The sequence below is a fragment of the Garra rufa genome, chromosome 19 (assembly GCF_049309525.1).
Source record: "Garra rufa chromosome 19, GarRuf1.0, whole genome shotgun sequence".
Lineage (NCBI taxonomy): Eukaryota > Metazoa > Chordata > Actinopteri > Cypriniformes > Cyprinidae > Garra > Garra rufa.
This window is the reverse complement of record NC_133379.1, coordinates 30,659,849-30,681,768: the sequence shown is the minus strand read 5'-3', so window position 1 is coordinate 30,681,768 and position 21,920 is coordinate 30,659,849. Positions and strand designations below refer to the sequence as shown.

Below are 21,920 nucleotides of genomic sequence, written 5' to 3'. Positions count from 1 at the left end.
CATTTCAGGTTAATAGTAATTTATATATTATTGGTAATTGTAAATACTTAAAAAGCAATGTTAATTTATCCAAATTTATCAAACATGAAAATTAACATTATATTAATAAACCTTGTAAAGTGTGTGAAAGTGTTATTCAGTTAGTTCATGATACATTAACTCATTACATTAACTAATAATTACAAACTAAATCTTATAAGCTAAGATTTCACCAATTATTATTGTGTCTTCTGAAAACATTTTTTTTAAAATATGCTTTTATTTTGCAATGTCAAACCTACACCCACCCTGGTCACTCCCATGTTCTGATTGGCTGGTCAGGCTGCTCGGCCAGGGCAGAAGGGTACTATTGGGCCAATGAATAGGGGATACTGAAGGAGAAAGACTGGAAGAAGAACACCTTTCCTCCCCTTGTCTCCTCCTAACAGAACCTGTGCATCCTTCAGACTTGGTGAGGTGTTCTTCTGGGGTATTCAGAGAAGCGGAGACCACAAAAGGCTGTCTAGAAGGAGAAGCAGATTCTGGTCTTTCTGTGTTCTTCATGTGTGGGCCAGACAGCCTGATGGAACTAAAGAAGATATCAGAAAGAGGAAAAATAGTAAAAAAAAATATGTTTATCAAATGTGTTTTTGGGTACTTAAAGCACTTGAGGCGCAAGAGTTGTGTTAAAATGGATGTCTGAAGCACAAATAATGCAGGATGAGCCCCTAACCCTGAGTATGAGCATAAACACCTCTAACATTATATTTCAGTGATTTTGTTTAATTATGGATCACAGGATCAAAGTCGAAGTACTCTAGTGAAGATGATTCATACCTCACCACTGCTCTCTGCTGGAGAGGACTGTGTACTGCAGGAGTGAGCTGGCTGCTCTCAGAGCCCATAAAGCCACTGTCAGTCTCTGGAGACTTGAACCCATTCTACAGTGTTATAAATATATTCAAGAAAACCCTATTTTTCATGCACTGAAAGAAACACTCATTTAAATATGATATACAGTATTGTTCATCACAAATAAAGTATAGGCACTGACCATAGGAGATGCTCTGACAGTCTTTGCCTTTGCCTTTAAACCCATAGGTCTTGGTTCTGTGCTCTCTGCCAGGCTGGTCAAGCTACTGCTTTGAGTTTTCCTGTTTCCTGCCATTTTCCTCTCCATACTCGGTTGCCCTGGCAACACTGAGGAGTGGCAAAAAGCCTCTGGGTGAGTTTCCATAGAGTCACACACCTGTGACCTGACAGATGGGCCGAAGGGAGGGACACAATCTGTTGCTGCCTGCCTAACGAAAGAGAGAATGGAGAGATGAATGAGAGCAAACAGCCAGGTGTTGATAACGGTGGAGCGGACTGAACTGCTGCTACCCTCGATTACCCTACAAAACCTGATAACAACATACAGCTGATGTTTAGATCACAAACACAAAATAAATATTATTATGTCTGTGACAATAAACTTTTTAATCATGGAGTTAGAATAAGATGGTAGAACAATAATAATAAAAACTTTCACATTCATTAAAATAAAATAAAACAGAAAAAAAAGATTTTACTTTATTTCAGTTAGTTGCAAAAGCAACATTTATACATTCTTAGCTTAAGCTCATCCTAAAAAAACTGAATTTAAAAGTTTTATAATAAAATTAATAATTTAAGATAAAATTATTAATTAAATAAGATAAAATTAAAAATGTATTAACATTTGTTAATCATTTAGTTATGTATTATTTGACTTTAGGTATTTTCAGTTTAATAAAATGAAAGTATAAACTAAAAATAAAAAACCTTTATAATAAAATTAATAATTCAGAATAAAATTAATAATAAAATAAAACTAACATAATTAATAATTTATAATAAAATATATATTTTTTTATTTTTAGTTGAGTTTTAAGCAATTTCAGGATGAACTTAAACAAAAAGTGTAATACATTTGATAATACAATAAAATAGAAAAACTAAATTATTTACTAATGTTAATACATTTAATTTTAATTGGAAAATAACTAAAATTTATAATAAAATAGAACTAATTAACTAATGTTAATACATTTTTCATTGTATGTATTATTTGACTTATTAAACTAAAAATAAACTATAACTGAAATAAAAAATAAATCTGAAATTAAAATTTAATAAAATTAATAATTTATAATAAAATGGAAAACTAAATTAACTAATAGTTAATTATTTTTTTATTTTATGCATTATTTGACTTTATAAATTGACTTCATTAAACTAAAAATAACGAAATTATAACAAATAAAAAATAAATCTGAAATTTGAAAAAAAATATATTTATATTAAATTAGATTAAAAATTAAATAATAATTGGTCAGGTAATTTACTTACCCATGGTACCTGTCATTTTTCTCAAGGTTTGTTAGTTCGGCCCAATCACAGTGATGATAAAATAATCTGTGATTATGAACACTATAAACAGAGAATTTTTCTCTGTTGTCTGACATATTGCTAGCTTACCTATCCTATTATTTCCTTCCAAAAGTTACCAAGCTCTTACAGCTACTAAAAATTTGTAAAGCTGATGTGAAATAGGCTCAGGACTCACTGCTGAGCAGATTTTGTAGTCTCTCGCTCATTAACAGTCCTGTGCTGTTGTCTGTCCGTTACGCTTGTATTCCCAGGAGAACCAGAGCCTCCAAAATCCAGCGAGTCCTGGCTCTTTAAAGTCACAGTTGGGCCCATCATCCCAGGGAGCTCTTTAAAACTCTGATAGCTGGGTAGGAAAACAAGATATTGAGCTTGACATGTAAAGTTGTTCCTTCTTCCATATGCTGGTCGAAGGTCACTCACCAGTCCATGAGCTTACTGAAGTCTTTCTCCACACGCTGATGTTTGTCATACAGGGGTTGAAGAAGAAATGGGAGGATCTCCTCCTCCTCTCCGTCTGCATTACTCTCTCCACTAACTGAACTGACCTCTACGCCAACACAAGTCTCAGGATGAACAGCAGACAGTGGGCTCTGAGAAACAATGAAGGGGAGAATCAGTACTTTTATGTTCTTTATATCAGTGAGATCAGAGGTTTGGAAGTTTAAGGCACCTCAGGTAGAGGTTCGGTCTCCAGCATGGACACAGAAAGCACATCTGAAGGAGGCAGAGGGGTTGACGTAGGTTTAGAAACGGGATGGTTCTGTTCTGTTTGCTCCAGCCACTCCTTCAGCTCCTCCAGTCGCATCCCAGATCTGAAGATCTGACCTTCTAGGTCCCTGTGTCACACACAAACACACGTCACATCACTTCAAGTATTAAAGGAGAACAAAAAAATGACAGATTATGTACTCACCCCCTTGTCATCCAAGACGTTTACGTCTTTCTTTCTTCAGTTGTAAAGAAATTCTGTTTCTTCAGGAAAACATTTCAGGAAATTTCTCCATAAAGTGGACTTCTATGGTGCATTTGAGCGTGAACTTACAAAACAACAACAACAACAACAACAAAAAACTTACAAAGGGCTCTAAACGATCCCATCCAAGGAAGATCCAACCAAGATCTAGCGAAACGATTATCAATATTTAAAAAAAAAAAAAAGAAAAAAAAAAAAAGAAAGAAATGTACAATTTATATACTTTTAACCTTAAATGCTCGTCTTGTCTAGCTCTGCAATGTGCATGCGTACTCTGGTTCAACAGTTAGGGTAGGTCAAAAAACTCCCATCTCATTTTCTCCCCCAACTTCAAAATCACCCAACATCGCTGTTTTACCTTTTTTTGTAAAGGGCATTTGACCTTCTTTGCATGTTCACCTTGTAAACACAGGGTCAGTACTTCTGCAGCGATGTAGGATGATTTTGAAGTTGGAGGAGAAAATTTGTTTTTCAACCTACCCTAACTGTATTGAACCAGAATACACAGATTTGACGCAGAACTAGACAAGAAGAGCATTTGAGGTTACAAAGTATTTATATTGTTTTTTTTTTTAGAAAGTAACCAATCATTTTGCTAGATAAGACCCTTCTTTGTCAGCCGGGATCATTTAGAGCCCTTTGAAGCTGCTTTTAAACTGCTTTTTGGAAGTTCAAACTCGCAGGCACCATAGAAGTCCACTATATGGAGAACATTCCTGAAATGTTTTCCTCATGAAACAATTTCTTTACGACTGAAGAAAGAAAGACAGACATGAACATCATGGATGACAAGGGGTGAGTAAATTATCTGTAAATTTTTGTTCTGGAAGTGAACTTCTTTCATTTCTTTAAAAAAAAAAAATCCAGGGTTTTTTGTGACCCTGGACCACAAAACCAGTCAGAAGGGTCATTTTGAACTGAGTTAATAATAAATAAGCTTTCCGCTGATGTATGGTTTGTTAGGATAGGACAATATTTGGCAGAGATATGACTATTTGAAATTCTGGAATCTGAGGGTGCAAAAAATTAAAATTGAGAAAATCGCCTTTAAAGTTGTCCAAATTAAGATCTTAGCAATGCATGTTACTAATTAAAAATACATTTTTTGATATATTTACAGTAGGAAATGTACAAAATATCTTCACAGAACATTATCTTTGGCATAAAAGAAAAATAGATTTGACCTATACAATGTATTTTTGGCTATTGCTTCAAACATATCCATACTTAAAACTGGTCTTGTGGTCCAGGTTCACATATATATTACATTCATATAAAAATAGGCTACCTGTCTGGGTCAAAGGTAACATGACCGCCTTTTTGCTGCCGCTGCATTTGACATTGGGCTCGTGCATCTAGGTAAGCCCTTTCAAGAGACTCCTGTCCCTGTGCCAGTGTGGAGACACCCTGTAGATGATTCAGACTGAGTCAGTCTGACTTTGTTTTTAAAAAAATTAATAGTTTTTTGAAAAGCATCAGCATACCTTCATCTGTTCCCAGGGCTTGAGTTTACCATTCTTTAGAAGCGCTTCAAAAGCATCAACCTGAACAAGCCCAAAAAAAATTGATTTAGGATGAAAGCAATGCTGTTAAAATAACAAAATGCCTGGTACTCTGATTTTTTTAAAGACTTGTATGGTTTAATATAGCATAAATAATGTCTCTTACAGACATATGTAGTAGAAAACCCATGAAAGACTCATTTTGGACTTTAAAATGAGAATTTGGTTTAAGCTTATACTTATCCATCACCACCTGTAAGCCCTTTCAGTCGTTGTGGTCATCCTATCAGTATTTTATTTTCCAAGTTGTGTATTCTGTTGTGGTAAAAATAGCAACAGATATTGCCAGTAGCCCGCCGAGTGCAACCATTTCACGTCATCAAAACAATGGTGTCCATCATAGTTCAAAATATGTATAAAACGGTGTGGATTTTTAAAATAATGTAAATCCTTCATGGGTTTTCTACTACATATTTCAGTATATTTTTTTATTTATTTTATGTTATATTAAGCCATACAAGTCTTAATATCTAGGATTCCCTTAAAAGTTTGACAATGATAGTCTGCTACAGACACCTTTAAAAGGTTCAAATGGGTTATTTTAAACTTGGTTACCTGTAGCTGAAATCTATGAGTCTGTGTAGTCAGAGTCTCTGTTAGACTGTCTGCAGTGAGAGATCCAGACCTCCTCGAGCTGACCGAGTTCACGGAAGAAGGGCGAGCTGGCGTTTTTCTGAAGTTTTCTACAATGTGAACAAAGCAATTTTGAGATCATTTGTGACCCTGGACCACAAAACCAGTCATAAGGTTAAATTTGACAAAACTGAGATATATACATCATATGAAAGCTCAATAGATAAGCTTTCTATTGATGTATGGTTTGTTAGGATAGGGCAATATGTGGTCGAGATACATCTATTTGAAATCAGAAATCTGATGCAGCAAAAAAATCAAAAAGACTGAGAAAATCACATTTAAAGTTGTCCAAATTAGGTTCTTAACAATGCATATTACAAATCAAAAATTACATTTTGATAAGTTTACAGTAGGAATTTTACAAAAAATCTTCATGGAACATGAACTTTACTTAATTTCTTAATGATTTTTGGCATAAAAGAAAAATCAAAAATTTTGACCCATGCAATGTATTTTTGGCTATTGCTACAAATAAACCCCAGCGACTTAAGACTGGTTTTGTGGTCCAGGGTAACATTTAACAAAATTATTTAGTTTGAATGCAAACTAAATTAAGAGGAGATTACAAGACAGTTCTGAAATTTAATTTTCATTTAAAATTTGATGCAAGGCATCTTGAAATTCAAACACAAATGTGGTTTTGACACTCTTTAATGTGGGCATCCACGGCATCATTTTCAAAAGTCTTTGTTTTGGTCCATTTACACGCAACCCCTCAGTTTTCAAACTAAAATGGAGTCTGCAGTGTTTTCGAAATAATTTCAAATAATTTGTTGCATTAAAAAATAAAAAATAAATAATTACCCCAAAATAAAAATTCAGCTGTGTTTTGGACTATTTAGAGAATATATGTTTGAGTATGATAACACTTCTGTTTGAGGATTATAACTGTGTGATTTTGTTAAATACACTATACAAGCACACAGTTTTAAAGTGTAAATGTAATGTACCTGGGTGATCCCTCTGCTGGGCAGAGCCTGTGCCGAACTGTGCCCTCTGTGCTTGAGGAAAGCTGAGGGTTATGACCTTTGACGCTTCCTGAATAACACCTGACAGGATAGCTGTATTGGGTTTTGGGGGTTCAGAACAGAGACCCACCTGAAAACACACAGCACATACATACACAACAATCATGAGTCAATGGTTAAAGGGCTCCTTTAGGCAACAGAAATCAGCAACCATCCGTCTTAAAAAAAAATCTATTTTGCCAATAATCCACAGGCCCGTTACTATGCATAATGCCTTGCAATGCTTAAAAATCAATGAAAGTCCCATGCAAACAAATTCATGTCCCATCTGTGCTCTATATAAAATGACTTGCGGTCATGTTTACATTGTATACCGTACCTTTAGGACTAAAAAAAAAAAAAAAGGGTTAATGTGATAGTGGGAAGAACATAACAAGGACTGTGTCGCATCTCATTGTGTGCAGATGCTGAGACCACTGGAGAAATACAGCCCTGTTTTGCCCGCCCACCTGACAGACCCTCAGATTTACTGCAGGCTACTGGCTGAACCACAAAGCAGCACAGAGGTGACTTGCTTACAATAAAGGGATCATAAAACAGGCCATTTAATAGGGTTTTCCACTTCTGGACTTACTGATAAGACAATGGATAGAGAAATACACAGAAAACACAATGAAAATAAGGCTGATATCCATACACCTTACCACACACACACACACACACACACACACACACACACACACACACACACACACACACACACACACACACACACACACGTGACTTAAGTGTGAAGTAATGGTTTGTGTGCTGTCTGAAACCTAATCGAGGATGAACGACTGTCACCTCTTGATAAGCCTCTGAAGACACTAAATCAAACTGAACATAACCTCAAAATGACCTCTGAGTCTTTTGAATAAAACCACCCATTTTCAAACAAAATCAATATTATTACACAATCAATACCAGAAGCAGATCATCAGATCCCAATTAGCAGTTTTACCAGCCTGTTTACAATTTTCACATAGGGGTGAGTAAAAAAAAAAAAAAATATATATATATATATATTTTTTTTTAAATCTGTTTGGTACTTTATATTATATATAATGATGATAATATTGTGATTTATGTAAAACTAATAATCCCATGATTTTTAAGTTGGTTGACTCCTACCATACATCAAATAAATTATATATTTCTATATGAATTTTGAGTGATTGGAAGGGCCCTTTCCATTTCTATAGTTTTATAATTTATCACCAACACCTATTCTCATATACAAAAGAAACCACAACTAAGTCAATAAGGGATTAAGGTGAAGGAACCCTGTCTATTTTGAGCTGTTGTGTTTGTTAAAGCAGAGGCAGATGGCCAGGACATGTGGGGGCAGAACTTAAGCATTAGAGAAAATGCAGCTGGAGAAACAAAACCGAACAGAGAACTAGATTAAATTAGCTACTTTAACTTCCAATGGTGAGCTGTAAAAATAGTGAATATGTATGCATGGTTAGTAAATTTGCACTGTGTAACACATTATCTCTTATGTAAACTACCAGTCAAAAGATTTGTAATGCTTTAAGAAGTCTCTTCTGCTCACCAAGCCTGCATTTGTTTGATTCAAAGTACAGCAAAAACAGTAAATTAAAAAAAAATTTTTACCATTTAAAATAACTGAATAAATATTTGAATATATTTTAAAATGTAATTATTCCTGTCACATGATCCTTCAGAAATCATTCTTATTTTCTGATTTGCTGCTCAAAAATGTTTTTTCAAATCTCAGAAGAAACATGGAAGCCCATTTCCGCCACTGAATAATAAAAAAAGGTTATTTAGACTTTTCGCAATTCTGACTTTTTTTCTCAGAATAGCGAGATAGTCAGAACTGCATGATATAAACTCACAATTCTGAGAAATGAAGTCAGAATTGCATGATATAAACTCAATGAGAAATGAAGTCAGAATTCTAAGATATAAACGCGCAATTCTGAGACACAAAGTCGCAATTGGGAGTTATAAAGTCAGAATTGCATGATATAAACTCGCAATTCTGACTTTATTTCTCGCAAATTCTGACTTTATAAGCCAGCCACGACTTTTTATCTCACGATTCTCACTTTTTATTCCTCGCAATTGTGCGTTTATATCTCACAGTTCTGAGACAAATTGTAAAGTCAAATGTTCTAAGAAAAAAGTCAGAATTGTAAAAAAAAAAAAAAAAAAAAAAAAAAAAAATGCAATTACCTTTTTTTTTATTTAGTGGCAGAAATGGGCTTCTAAAGAAGAACACTATTTATCTGAAACAGAAATCTTTTGTAACATTATAAATGTCTTTACCATCACTTTTGATCAATTTAAAGAATCCTTGCTAAATAAAAATATAGATTTCTATAATTTCTCCCCCTACTGTTTTGCTGTACTTTCAAATAAAAAATAAATAAATAAAATAAATGCAGTCTTGTTGAGCATAAGAGACTTCTTTATAAAAAAAAAACAAAAAAAAAAACTTGAGTGTTTGAAGAAAGAAAAGACATCACATCCTGTGTTAATCCTGTTGATGGCTCAGGCCCAGATTTGTTTCAGGTCACTTTGTCACTTGACACTGTTGTGTGTTTACTACAGTAACTGTTTTCTACACTGAGGCAATGTATGACCTTATCAGACAAATAAACAGAGCTAATTTCATCAAAATAAATGATAATGCCAATTAGGCTTTGAATCGATATAAATATTTTATACATTTTTTAATAGATAATGTGTTGCATTCAATGTGTGTGTACATTTGCAGATAATATAATCATTTGTACAAGTAACGCTTTTGTATGTACACTGCTTATTGTCTCAGTTTGTTTGTTTGTTTGTTTGCTAGTGTTTCTCTGAAATGATCTGTGTATGCCCTTTCTGCAGGCCTTTCATTTGAAGAAAAACATCAATCAAAAAGAGCCCTCAGTTTGAAAATGAGCCTGTGCTTGAATACGGTGGTGCTGCTAAACTGAGGGCTGTGATTATGGCGGTCACAAAAGAGATTCTGCATTTATATTGTGTTGACTCAGCCTGAGGAGTCTAAAAATAGCTTGCGCCGACATCAGAGCACACACAGAAAGGAGACAGGCCTGCTGATATGAGGGAGAGAGTATGGCACTGAATTCACGTCAACCTTCAAATGAAGAGGGGAAAAAAAAAAAAAGCATAAAACCATAAACACAGTCTGTGAAGCCAACCTTTGCTTCAAGGCGAAGTCGATCGATAGTATTTTCAGCTTCTGCATACTTGGTAAGCAGCCTGTTATAGTCCTCCTGTGAGAATAAGAAAGAGAAAAAAAAAGAATAAAGAAATCTTTTTAAGCCTCTTGGATAAATCAGCATCAACTATGACACCGAAACAGCATATTAGAATGATTTCTGATGGATCATGTGACACTGAAGACTGAATGAATGACTGGTGAATATTCACAATTGCACACAACACATTTCAATAGTGTTTCCTCATTCAATACTTGCATACCTGTAGTTGCTGCATGAGAGTGCTGGCCTGCTGGGGGCAGCGAAACTCCTCTGGTACTGTGCTGTGCAGACGCTTGTGGGTCCCACTTGTGGAGGGGCTTCCTGGAGACCCATCAGAGCTGCTCAAAAGGACCTCTCTCACAATCTCAGCAGGGGACTTGAACACTACAGGAAGATCTGGATATGAAGTTCTAACATGGGGAGGTCGACGGCTTTTAGGAGGTTTGTATCCACTCTTTTTTGGGAAATGTACCCTTGGCTCCACTTTGGAGAAATCAGGTAAAGGGTGACTCAGCTGTCCTTTCCTAAGAATACATATACAGCAATAATCAGTTAAAAATAATGCTAAATTGGCATTAGCGCACGGTATAGACTAATCGCATTATGGTAGAAATTCTGAAAATATATGGGCTATTATACAGAACTGGTGCAAACTGCTGTCCCACAAACAAAAAAACACATTTAAAAAGCAGTTCAAGTATTCAAATCTGAGATGTTTACTTATCTATTAAAAAATATCTTTTTTTATATACATTTTTTTTTGTAAATTATGAAACTTAAATGTATAAAAATGTGTCACATTTTTTTCATGTGACTACCGAAACAGTGTATGTTTTATTCCACTGGCTGAGACTTTAACTACACCCCTATATTTATGATCAGGAAATATGTATGTGTCACTCAGTGTTTCCAAGTCCCCGGTTTTCAAGTGGAATTGGTCTACTTTAGCACTTTTGCCACGGGTTGTTTTTCATGTCCATGGGTTGAAGCAACCCCATTACATGATATTTATCCTTGGGAATGCAAATTTTACCAAGGGAACCCCACCAAAAAACATGTGTTTTACCCAGCAGAATAGGGTATTTTTAACAGTTTGAAACGCAAATGGATAGTTTTGAGTAGCAAAAAGGCAGGTTTTGTTGTAAAACCTGGCAACCCTGGTGTCTCTCTCTCTCATAGCTAGATGGTGAGTAGATAGGCCCCATCATTTTGAGGAAAATGCGTTTAAAAGTATGAAAAATCTGTGTATAACTTTAAGAAACGTCAACACCATTTTTTTTTTATAAATAAACACCTCTTTAGAAGATATTCCACAACATAGTTTTTATATGTGTACAACTGTTTCAGAACTGTGCTAGCCATGTGCTGATTAGCATCCTTGAGCTAGACTTCAAAGTATCTAAAATTGTCACTACTGTAACATTCACACTGTGACCACATAATAAGGGACACATTTAATCCTTTATTTAGGGGAATACAAAAATTGTAGTACCATTATGCAAATTTTTTTATATTTTAGTATGTTTTAGTAGCGTTTTAGGATGTGGTCGCTACCAAAACATTACCGTCGCTACCGAAACATGGGATGTTTTGTCAAAAATAAAGAATACTGAATTATCAACTAAGATGTTATGACAGTGTTTGGTTCAGTGTATATTCAAACTAATGAATCCTTAAAGGTTGTATCAGCGATTTCTAGCCTAAAACATAAAGTGTCGATTTCAGCTTACCTTTCTTCACGATCCGCTCGCTGCCTGCCCCATAAATTGTCTGTGAAAAAAACGCGTCTCTCTGGTCAGCCTAGGGTCCGAGATATGCCAAAAAAACAATGGGCGCTATCAACACACCACACATAACCAAACAGTGTTCCAACCAATCAGCGTCAGGGGTTTGGTGTTGTGGACTTTCCTACTGGTGCAGGGATGTGAGGGAGGCGGAGCGAAAGTCCACAACACCAAACCCCTGATGCTGATTGGTTGGAACACTGTTTGTTTTTGTGTGGAAAGGTTGGTAGTGCCGATTGTTTTTTTGGCATATCTCGGACCCTAGGCTGACCAGAGAGACGCGTTTTTTTCACAGACAATTTATGGGGCAGGCAGCGAGCGGATCGTGAAGAAAGGTAAGCTGAAATTGACACTTTATGTTTTAGGCTAGAAATCGCTGATACAACCTTTAAGTCTGAAATCAATATGATCAACTTTTTGCCTTTTTTTTTTTGCCTTTTACAAAGAAAAATTGGATTCAAAATTCAACAAATCTCAAAAATCACACTTGAAATAGTTACAACTGTAACAGTTATTGATTTACCTCTAAAAACTTTTTAATAAATAATAGAAAAAATATATATATTTACAAGGAAGATGTAAGCAAAATCTTATTAGATCAATATAACCCTTCTTATTAAATTATTATTGTGTTTCGGTAGTGACAAATTTGGGGAAATGACAAAGTAATAGATACTTTTTTTCATTACTTTTAAAATTATTTACTGAGAAATTGAAAAAATGGTATACTAATAAAATGAAAATAAGAATATGAATTTGTGTCCATTTACCTGACGTCATCTAGATCAGTGTGAGAGGTTTTGGAGGTTCTGTGGCTCTTTATTGATGCAGACCGGTGAGATGTAGGAGGTGGCGAACGTTCTGAGGGGGAGAAGCTTGCTTTAGAAATGCACTGCGCTGGAATGGAAACCTGATCGTCACAGGAAGCTGGGTTTGTTTTTCTGGGAGAGGGCGTTGGAGGCTGCAGATTGTGGTTAGGACTGTGTAGCTCTAGTGTTTCTCCACTCGTACCATCTTGGTGCGTTTTTCCAAGTCTGATTTTTATTACAGGGCTTCTGGCTGAAGTTTGAGGTGTGACCTTGTGTTTAATCTCCTCCTCTTTTATAACAGTGCTGTACGTTTTAGGAGTGCTAAGAGATGACTTTGCCCTAATATGCCCTAGCTCTGGAAATGCCTCAGCTTCAATCCCACAGTTATTCATCAGTTCCTCTGAGGACAAATAGGGAAAACTAAAGGAATCAGAAGTGTTCCTAGAGATACCATGTGAGACTGGAAGAAATTGCTCATTGGTTTCCTCAAGTTCCTCAGAATCACTTTGTTCAGAATGCTCTGGGATTTCTGAAATTGGAATATTTTGGAGGATTTCATTGTAATCATGGTCCGTCGCCCTTTCGAACATAGATGGCATCTCTTCTGTGACAGGAAATGTTTGAACTGTGAATCTCTGAGCATCTTCACATGTGTCCTTCACTTCGGTTTCCTCATCGGTCATGTCTAGCACTTTGTCTCTCTGTGGGAAAGAGTTTAAGGTGTGCCTGTGAATTGTTGGGCTCCTTGCACCATCCTCATCGTCAGTCCAATCTTCCAACAAAACACTTCGGTCATCATCTGTTTTGTGTTCTTCCTCTAAAAAGGAGATAACTTGAATGAAAAACTTAGACCACATGGACTATTTTTATGATACTTACACTACCAAAGTTTGGTACAAAATACTCTTGTGCACAAAAAGTATTCTTGTAGCTTCATAACATTGCAGTTGAACATGGCGGATGTCACATGGACTATTTTAACAATGTTCTTACTAGCTTTCCAGGCTTTGAAGGTGATAGTTACATTGATATCTATGCAGGGTCAGAAAGCTCTCAGATTTCATCCAAAGTATCTTAATTTGTGTTTTAAAGATGAACCAAGGTCTTACGGGTTTGGAACAACATGAGGGCGAGTAATTAACAGTGTTGGGCACGTACCTTTAAAACGTACCTTAGTAATTAGTTATAGTTACTTCTCACAAATAGTAACTGAGTTACATCATTATAAAAGTAACTAATTACCAGGCAAAGTAACTATTGCATTACTTAAAAAAATAAAAATAATTAATAAAATATATCACCTGCGTTCTTAGCCACTAATTTTGTGGCGGCATGTGACGATGTGAGGTGCCTCAGTAGATTAGAATTCCTGGGCATAAGTTGCACGTTACATAAACATTTTTGCCTTTCACCTCAGCGAGGGAAAAGTAGTGCTTATACTTCCAGTTTGCAAAAGCTACCTTTGAACTTGTTGGACTTGCCATCGTTGTGACTCCTGGATGTTGGTGTGTGCGACTGACCGTGCGTGTGGTTGTGCATGCACCCGCGCTACTCTGCCTCTAATTGGCAAACAACGAAAATTTACTCAATCTAAGCCAATCATCGTGTTCTCAGTTACACCACGTTTACAGACACACCAATCATCATCACCGGTTATGTGTCCCGCCCCGGCCCCGAACACACACAAACACACACACACCGCAGAGAAAGAGAGGTCCTATGGCTGAGAGAGACGCTGCTCGCATGAAAACCGCTTCAGTGTTCTCAGTTATAGTAACGCGCATTTTATTGTAAGTAACGGTAACGGTGTTATAACGGGGGAAACTTTTGTAACGGGGGTAATTTGTTTGATTACTTGTTACTGAAAAAAGTATCGCCGTTAGTAACGCTGTTTATTTATAGCGCCGTTATTCCCATCACTGGTAATTAATGATAATATTTTCAATTTTAGGTGAACTGTCCATTTAAAATCACTTTATTACACAGTTACTATAGTGTAGCTTTATGCATTTAAACTCTACTGGATGTTTTTTAATCTGAAGTGAACCCTTACGCTGAGATGGAGAGCTGCAGTCATCTCCAGTGGTTTGAGAGAGTGGCTCAGAGTCCAGCAGCTCACTCAGGTGACAGCTTATCTCTTCTAGTGCAGGTGGCGGCCCATACTCGGGCTCAGGGGTCTTCACGTCCCACAACAGTTCTTCTGCAATCTCCTCCTCTCCTTCCTGATTGACAAAATCATGAGATGCTTATTAAACAGTTGCAAGTTTTAAAAAGCACCATCAATCCACAACCAGGGCATATAAATTGATTAAATGTTTCTAATTAAATACAGCTGAGCTCTGGCAAGTGTTTTTAAGTGTAATGAGATTCTTCTGATTAAGTGCCCTGGTGAGGCTGCTCTAAATGACCAATAAATGGGCAGATATCAATCAAACATCTCTGATGTCCTCACCTCCTGCTGCCCTTGACTCTCTGCCAGACCAATGATGCCATTCTCATCCATCTGGCTTTGAAAGTCCTCATCTGGTTCTTCATCCCAGCTGAAGTCCGACCCGTCTGGGCTTGAAGGAGAGGAGTATGCTGGGGCTGGTGTCCACACCAGAACCCCTGCGGTGGTACCGCCTTTGCTCCGCTCCATTACCTGGCTCTTTATCGCTCTCTTATATTCCACCTTGAGCTTCTACACCGCCTCCAGCTCCACATTGATATTGATGTCATCTCTCATCACTGACCATTTAGGAAAGTTTTATGAACATCCTGCATAATGTCCACTCAAGGGTCATCAAGGTGATTTAACATGACCTGAAAAACACAGAAATACAGTACAGTATCTGCAAAATGTTAATTATTTTACTGACTGAACATAAAAGATGCTTCCACAAGAGTACACTTGATTCTTAATACTGTGTCGTTTTTTGTTTAGTGATAGTTGTTAATGAGTCCCTTGTTTGTCCTGAACAGTTGAATTGCCTGCTGTTCTTCAGAAAAATCCTTCAGGTCCTACAAATTCTTTGGTTTTTCAGCATTGTGTATTTGAACCCTTTCCATCAATGACTGTATGATTTTTAGATCTTTTTTTAACACTGAGGACTCATATGCAACTATTACAGAATGTCCAAATGCTCACTGATGCTCCAGAAGGAAACACAATGCATTAAGAGCCAGGGGTGAAAACTTTTGGAATTTGAAGGTCTGGGAAACATGCAAGTATCTTCTGTAGCTTCTGAAGGGCAATACTAAAAGAATAAAAATGTGATATTTAGGCAAAATAAGAAAAATGTACATATCTTAATTCTGTTCAAAAGTTTACACCCCTGCCCTGGCGCCCCCGTTTTTATGTGAAATATCTTATTCAGGTCAGTACTTAAAAAAAAAAAACATGCATTTTTTTATGATTCCTCTTATTTAGTTAACATAATTAACTTTTTGCAGATTCTGCAAGGTGTATGTAAACCTTTGACTGCAACGGTAACATAATTCGTCTTTCCATTGATTGACTGATGCATTACCAATAACCTTTCATGCTCTTCTGAGATAAAACAGACAAGCTAATTACATAATCAAAGAAAAATAACCAGCTAAAAAATAATCAGCTGTTTACATAAACATTAACAGTTAATAAATCCATTTAAGCTGGAGGAGAAGGACATGACTAAAGAATCTGTTCTCAGTGAATATACCGCGATCGTCTATGTAACTCCTTACAATAGTCTAATTAATGCTGTCATTCATGTACCGGAGCTCAGTGCTAATTGAGCATGATGAAAGGCTATGCAAAGTCTGTAAACAGCTGCTCTCAAGTGGAACCGCAAAACATCTGAATAAATAATGCAGCTCTTCACCTGCTTCATAAGCCCTGAGAGAGAGGAATAAAGCGTAACTTAAAAACAAAGGGTATATATATCTTGATAGTGTGTCTGTGTTTTTGATTAAAATTATAAATAGGGGTTGACAGATATAGATTATTACAGATCAAGTAGACCGATAACCGATATTTTGAACCGATATACAGTTGAATACATAAGTTTATATACACCTTGCAGAATCTGCAAAATGTTAATTATTTTACCAAAATAAAAGGGATCATACAAAATGCATGGTCTTTTTTATTTAGTACTGACCTGAATAAGATATTTTAAATAAAAGATGTTTACAGATAGTCCACAAGAGAAAATAATAGTTTAATTTATAAAAAAAAAAAATTACCCTGTTCAAAAGTTTAAATACACTTGATTCTTAATACTGTGTTGTTACCTGAATGATCCACAGCTGTTTTTTTGTTTAGTGATAATTGTTCATGAGTCCTTTGTTTGTCCTGAACAGTTAAACTGCCCGCTGTTCTTCAGAAAAATCCTTCAGTTTGGATAACTGAGGGACTATTACAGAAGGTTCAAATGCTCACTAATGCTTCAGAAGGAAAAACAATGCATTAAGAGCCAGGGGTGTAAACTTTTGAACATAATGAGAGTGTGTACATTTGTCTTTTTTTTTGCCTAAATCTATTTTTTTTTATCATTTAGTACTGACCTTCAGAAGCTACAAGAGATACTTGCATGTTCTCCAGAAGAAAAAATGAGTAAAATTCACAATTCAAAAAGTTTTTACCCTTCGGCTCTTAATGCATTGTTTTTTTTCCCTCTGAAGCATCAGTGAGCATTTATTAGTTGCATATGAGTCTCTTAGTTGTCCTCAGTGTGAAAAGATGGATCTTACAATCATACCGTCATTGTTAAAAAGGGTTCAAATGCTGAAAAACCAAAGAATTTGTGGGACCTGAAGTATTTTTCTGAAGAACAGTGGACAGTTCAGGGCAAAAAAAAAAATGGGACTCATGAACAATTATCACTAAAAAAAGCTCCTATTTTGGTAAAATCATTAACAGTTTGCAGATTCTGCAAGGTGTATAAACTTTTGACTTCAACTATATGTGTGTGTGTATATTGCATTAATTGCTGCATAATCAAAACAGGAGCTTTAGTTTTGTCTTATCTATTTTTTTTTTCACTTTTCATTTTAAACAACAGTTAGTCTGGAAGGTGAATGGTGTGTAGTACTTGTTTCATTAAGAAAACAACCCACAACCTTCACATGGCCCTAGATTGCCTTGGTAACCACACAACAATCTCTGCCATGCGCTGACCGACCACAGGCATCAAAGCATCATTCTAAAGACAGCCAATCAGCATTCAGAACACTGCTTTGTGGCAAACTGGCTGAGAAAGAACTTTCATATGAACTTTCAAATGAAAAGCCCTTTTATAAGAAAACCACCGTTACATTTTTCGAAACTAAATTTGGTTTACAGGCCTTAAATTGTTTCAAAGCCACAATCCAGAGCACAGCTGTGCATACTTGTCATTTTTAAAATCAAAACAAAGGCATTTGAGTCTAAGATATGAACTCTGAAAAACTGCAAAGTGACCCTGAAAAGGCAAGCACATACATTCTTGTAGTTTCTTTACAGACTACAAGAGCGGATACTTCATGTCGTCACGTCCTATGTGCAGCAGACTTATTTGTATTTATGTATGTTTTGTTTGTTGCAACTAACTATTCCACAGAGACACACAAACCGTAGCAATCTGTCAGCATCCTCCGCCAGCGTGAACACAAACATAGTCGCTGAGGGAGTCTGCTAATCTCCCGAGTGCAGTGCATACGCTACAGTTCTAATTAAACGCTTGTCTAAATCTCTGCCATCCATTCAGTGAGCCTGTGGTGAACTCAGCCAAAAGCAACAAGTATCCTATATATAGATCATTCACTGTTACTGTACTTAATAGCCTACATTACAGTGCCCCCACACACACAGATAGAGCTGAACAGGATTAATAAGACGAACAGTGAGCACTAAAGCTCCTTAAGGGCCAAGAAGATTCAGGGTATAAGGAACAGGCCACATGATCAAGTCTAACTTCAGGGAATGAAATGTATGCCATATTCAATGATTTTACATGGCATGTTTGGGATTATTTGATTATTTGAAAAAAGTTCATTTACATATTTTCAGTAAGAAATGTACATTACCAGTCAAAAGTTTTTGAACAGTAAAATGTTTAATGTTTTTTTTTAAGAATTCTCCTCTGCTCACAAAGTCTGCATTTATTTGACTCAAGATACAGCAAAACAAGTAATATTTTGAAATATTGACTATTTAAATCAATATTACTGAATATATTTTAAAATATAATTTATTCCTGTAATCAAAGTGAAATTTTCAGCATCATTACTCCAGTCTTCAGCGTCACATGATCCTTCATGAAACATTCTAATATGTTGCTTTGCTGTTCAAGAAACATTTTTTTGTATAATTATTATTATTATTATCATCAATATTTTAAAACATTTTGCGAGATTCTTTGATGAATAGAAAGATACAAAGATCAGCATTTATGTTTTTTGTAACATTATACACTATACCATTCAAAAGCTTTGTATCAGTATAAAAAAATACTTTTATTTAGCAAGGATGCTTCAGATTGATCAAATGTAATGATAAAGACATTGATAATGTTACAAAAGAATTTAAATAAATGCTGTTCTTCTGAACTTTCTATTCATCAAATAAAACTGAAAAAAAAAATCTACTTAGTTGTTTTCGAACTTAGTAATAATAAAAGTTTTTTTGCACAGCAAATCAGAATATTAGAATGATTTCTGAAGGATCATGTGACTGGAGTCATGATGCTAAAAATTCAGCTTTGAAATCACATTAATAAATTACATTTTAAAACATATTCAAATAGAAAACAATTACTTTAAATAGTAAAAATATTTAGTGTTTTTGCTGTACTTTGGATCAAATAAATGCAGGTTTGGTGAGCAGATTTTAAAAAAGTAGTGTAGTGTGGTAGTGTATGATAAGTAGGGATGCTCATATTGACCGTTTAACCGTTAACCGTCAGTAAGAATTTTAACCGATTATTACTATCAGTTAAACGGTTAAAAAATATATAAATATATATATATATATATATATATATATAAATATATATATATATATATATATATTATTTTTTACGTTTGCTGCATGGTGAAAGAAAAAATGTTTACTCGCAGGCGTGTGGACACGTGCAGTGCGGCTGTTCAGACATATTTTGCTGAGTAAGCACCTGCTTTACCTTCTCTTAGTTTGTGTAACTCATGTAAGTAGCCTATGCAACACGATGGCAATGGCGATATTGGGTTATCAAAGAGTGAATCCATGAATAAATGTATTCAAATTCTGAATTAATTATAGTCTAAAAAGAGCGCGCTCCCCTTACAATCACTGGAAAGCTCTCACTCATACATTACTGTAGTTAATCGCAATCTCACAAAGTTAATAAAAAGTAATAAAATAACCTTTACTCTGTAAATGGATCTCTTATTTACATCATGTCTACACTTTCTTTGTTTTAATGAGAGAGTTCGTGGAGGTATAGAATTCAGCAGAATTGAAACCGGCACTTTGAGTGGTGAGAGGATCGTAACATAGCCGCCTCTGATTGGCCATTGCGATAATGTGATCAACAGAAATGTCTGTGATTGGCTATTGAACACTGTGAAAACACGTGTCTCCACAGTGGATGAAAAGACCCGAACCGCAAATTGAAAGGATTTTTGTGAAGTGTTTTTATCACGGATCTAAGCGTTAACAGAGAGCGTTCCAGTCTATCCGTACAGCATGTCCACATGTTAAAAACTGAGGTATAAGCTGGTCCGCTATATGTTTTTATGTCCGACGAGAAAAACAAGACCGGTACCTTTCTTCGAAGCGCATAGAAGGATTCAGTGTGTTTTAGTTCTGTCATCTTAATTAGGTAGTTATTTAACTTATACATATTTAGTGTAGGCCTATTTATATTATTCTTTTTTTCTTCATTCTGATTTTCTCTGTTCTCAGAAGCGCTGCTGATGCGTGATAATTTGAGTATATGAATGCAGTTTTTGTTGTTGCTCTGTATGCTGCTGTTTGCACGTTAAAATAAAACATTTGCTTGTATTTTTATGTATCATCACAGATACTCGTGCATTCTATTTTTATTTTAAACGAATTCATTATTCTAATTTTATCAGTTAACGGTTAATGATCGGATAACGAGCAGCGGTTGTCGGTCAGGAAAATTAACCGAAATGAGCATCCCTAATGATAAGGTTATATGCAACAAATCATAATACTTAAATAATAAAATTAGATACCACATATGTTGCATTTTATAATATATTATAATAAGTAATACTATAATACTACATTAAATACTAATAAATAAATTACACGATAATTATAAATTAATATAAGGTTTAACATGTCCAATTATACGACTGTAGTCGGTACTTCATATCATGTCAACTACAAATTAACTGTTTTATAACTTGACACTAAGTCATATTTTTACTTAACCTGCTTTATTTATCATGTAAGTTATTAAAGTTAACAATAAAGCATATGCAAAGGCAGTTATATAGTGCATTTATTGGTTCTAACATATAAATACAATATGCATTTTATTTCAATTAATTTTTTAGTCGTCATACATATATATATATATATATATATATATATATATATATATATAGAAAGCACTTGTTTCTGTCTAGTTAATAGCGGAATACACTTGTACAACTTGACTAACAAGCAGAAGGAGGTTTAACCTGTTGATCAGGAGCAAGGAAAAGTTGCAAATATGCAAGCTGTTAAGCAGTGAAATACAAATAGTTCCTGTTCTTTGAGACATGCAAAATATTATGCAAAGCACCACTGACTGTAGTATTTAAGATTGCTTACCTTGAACATTATTAAACCGTATTCCAGTGCAAAAACAGCGCTCTTCATGTGAATGCATGAACTTCAGACTGTTGCCTTGAGAACAGCACACAAACTAACACCACCAGCCCGTCCCTCTATCACCAAGCGACGAGGCAAACATGGACTTCTCACCTGCTTTTTGTCAGATGCATGTAACTCAAAGTCTAGGTTGCTTTTACTTTTACTTTTGTTGTCGTCCCACTGTTCAGTTTCTCTCGCGTTGTGCTACGAACCAAAATCTCTGTAACTCACTCCACGCTACTAGTTTTATATCACTTCAAATTTAAATATTCAAATACAGAGCGAAATGTGCCGGTTTTGTGTTCTAGCGTGGAAACATTGAACTTTTCTTGCAGGAAAAATGCTAAAGCTACAACAAAGACGTAGGATTAATCAATTATACAGCATTATACAGAGTGTGAGACGTTGATTTGAAGGCGGGACTTCGTTGTCAAAGTAATCAGAACGCCGGATTGAGCGTTTTGATTGGCTCAGCAAGGAAGAGGAAGGGATTAAAAGATTCCAGACCATTCATTTTGTCCACAAAACAATCTTCTTCTTTAACACTACTACGAAAATATGCGATTGACGCTCTTCTGCGATGCCCTGTTAACTGACAGAGCAGCACGCTTATTTTTAGAGTCACAAACAAACTCACTGCAAAACGGCTGTGACATGGCAAGCTGTTTTAACATTTAATCTATAAACCTCACGTATCTATTTTC

At 35.5% G+C, this 21,920-nt stretch overlaps 1 protein-coding gene across 1 annotated transcript in view; it reads right to left on the bottom strand.

Moving 5' to 3' along the window:
• akna (AT-hook transcription factor) overlaps positions 1–21,592 on the bottom strand; it is a 28,836-nt gene extending 7,244 nt beyond the window's left edge. The window contains exons 1-16 of the mRNA XM_073825011.1: positions 21,175–21,592; positions 14,860–15,209; positions 14,461–14,629; positions 12,369–13,224; positions 10,035–10,338; positions 9,752–9,826; positions 6,513–6,660; positions 5,482–5,609; positions 4,849–4,908; positions 4,653–4,771; positions 3,062–3,227; positions 2,812–2,981; positions 2,567–2,734; positions 1,034–1,280; positions 817–920; positions 288–568 (exon numbers count right to left, since the gene is read on the bottom strand). Of these exons, the coding sequence (XP_073681112.1) occupies positions 288–568; positions 817–920; positions 1,034–1,280; positions 2,567–2,734; positions 2,812–2,981; positions 3,062–3,227; positions 4,653–4,771; positions 4,849–4,908; positions 5,482–5,609; positions 6,513–6,660; positions 9,752–9,826; positions 10,035–10,338; positions 12,369–13,224; positions 14,461–14,629; positions 14,860–15,045 (3,181 nt within the window). The 5' untranslated portion in view covers positions 15,046–15,209; positions 21,175–21,592. The remainder of the gene's footprint in view (positions 1–287; positions 569–816; positions 921–1,033; positions 1,281–2,566; positions 2,735–2,811; positions 2,982–3,061; positions 3,228–4,652; positions 4,772–4,848; positions 4,909–5,481; positions 5,610–6,512; positions 6,661–9,751; positions 9,827–10,034; positions 10,339–12,368; positions 13,225–14,460; positions 14,630–14,859; positions 15,210–21,174) is intronic.
• Positions 21,593–21,920: the final 328 nt, after the last annotated feature.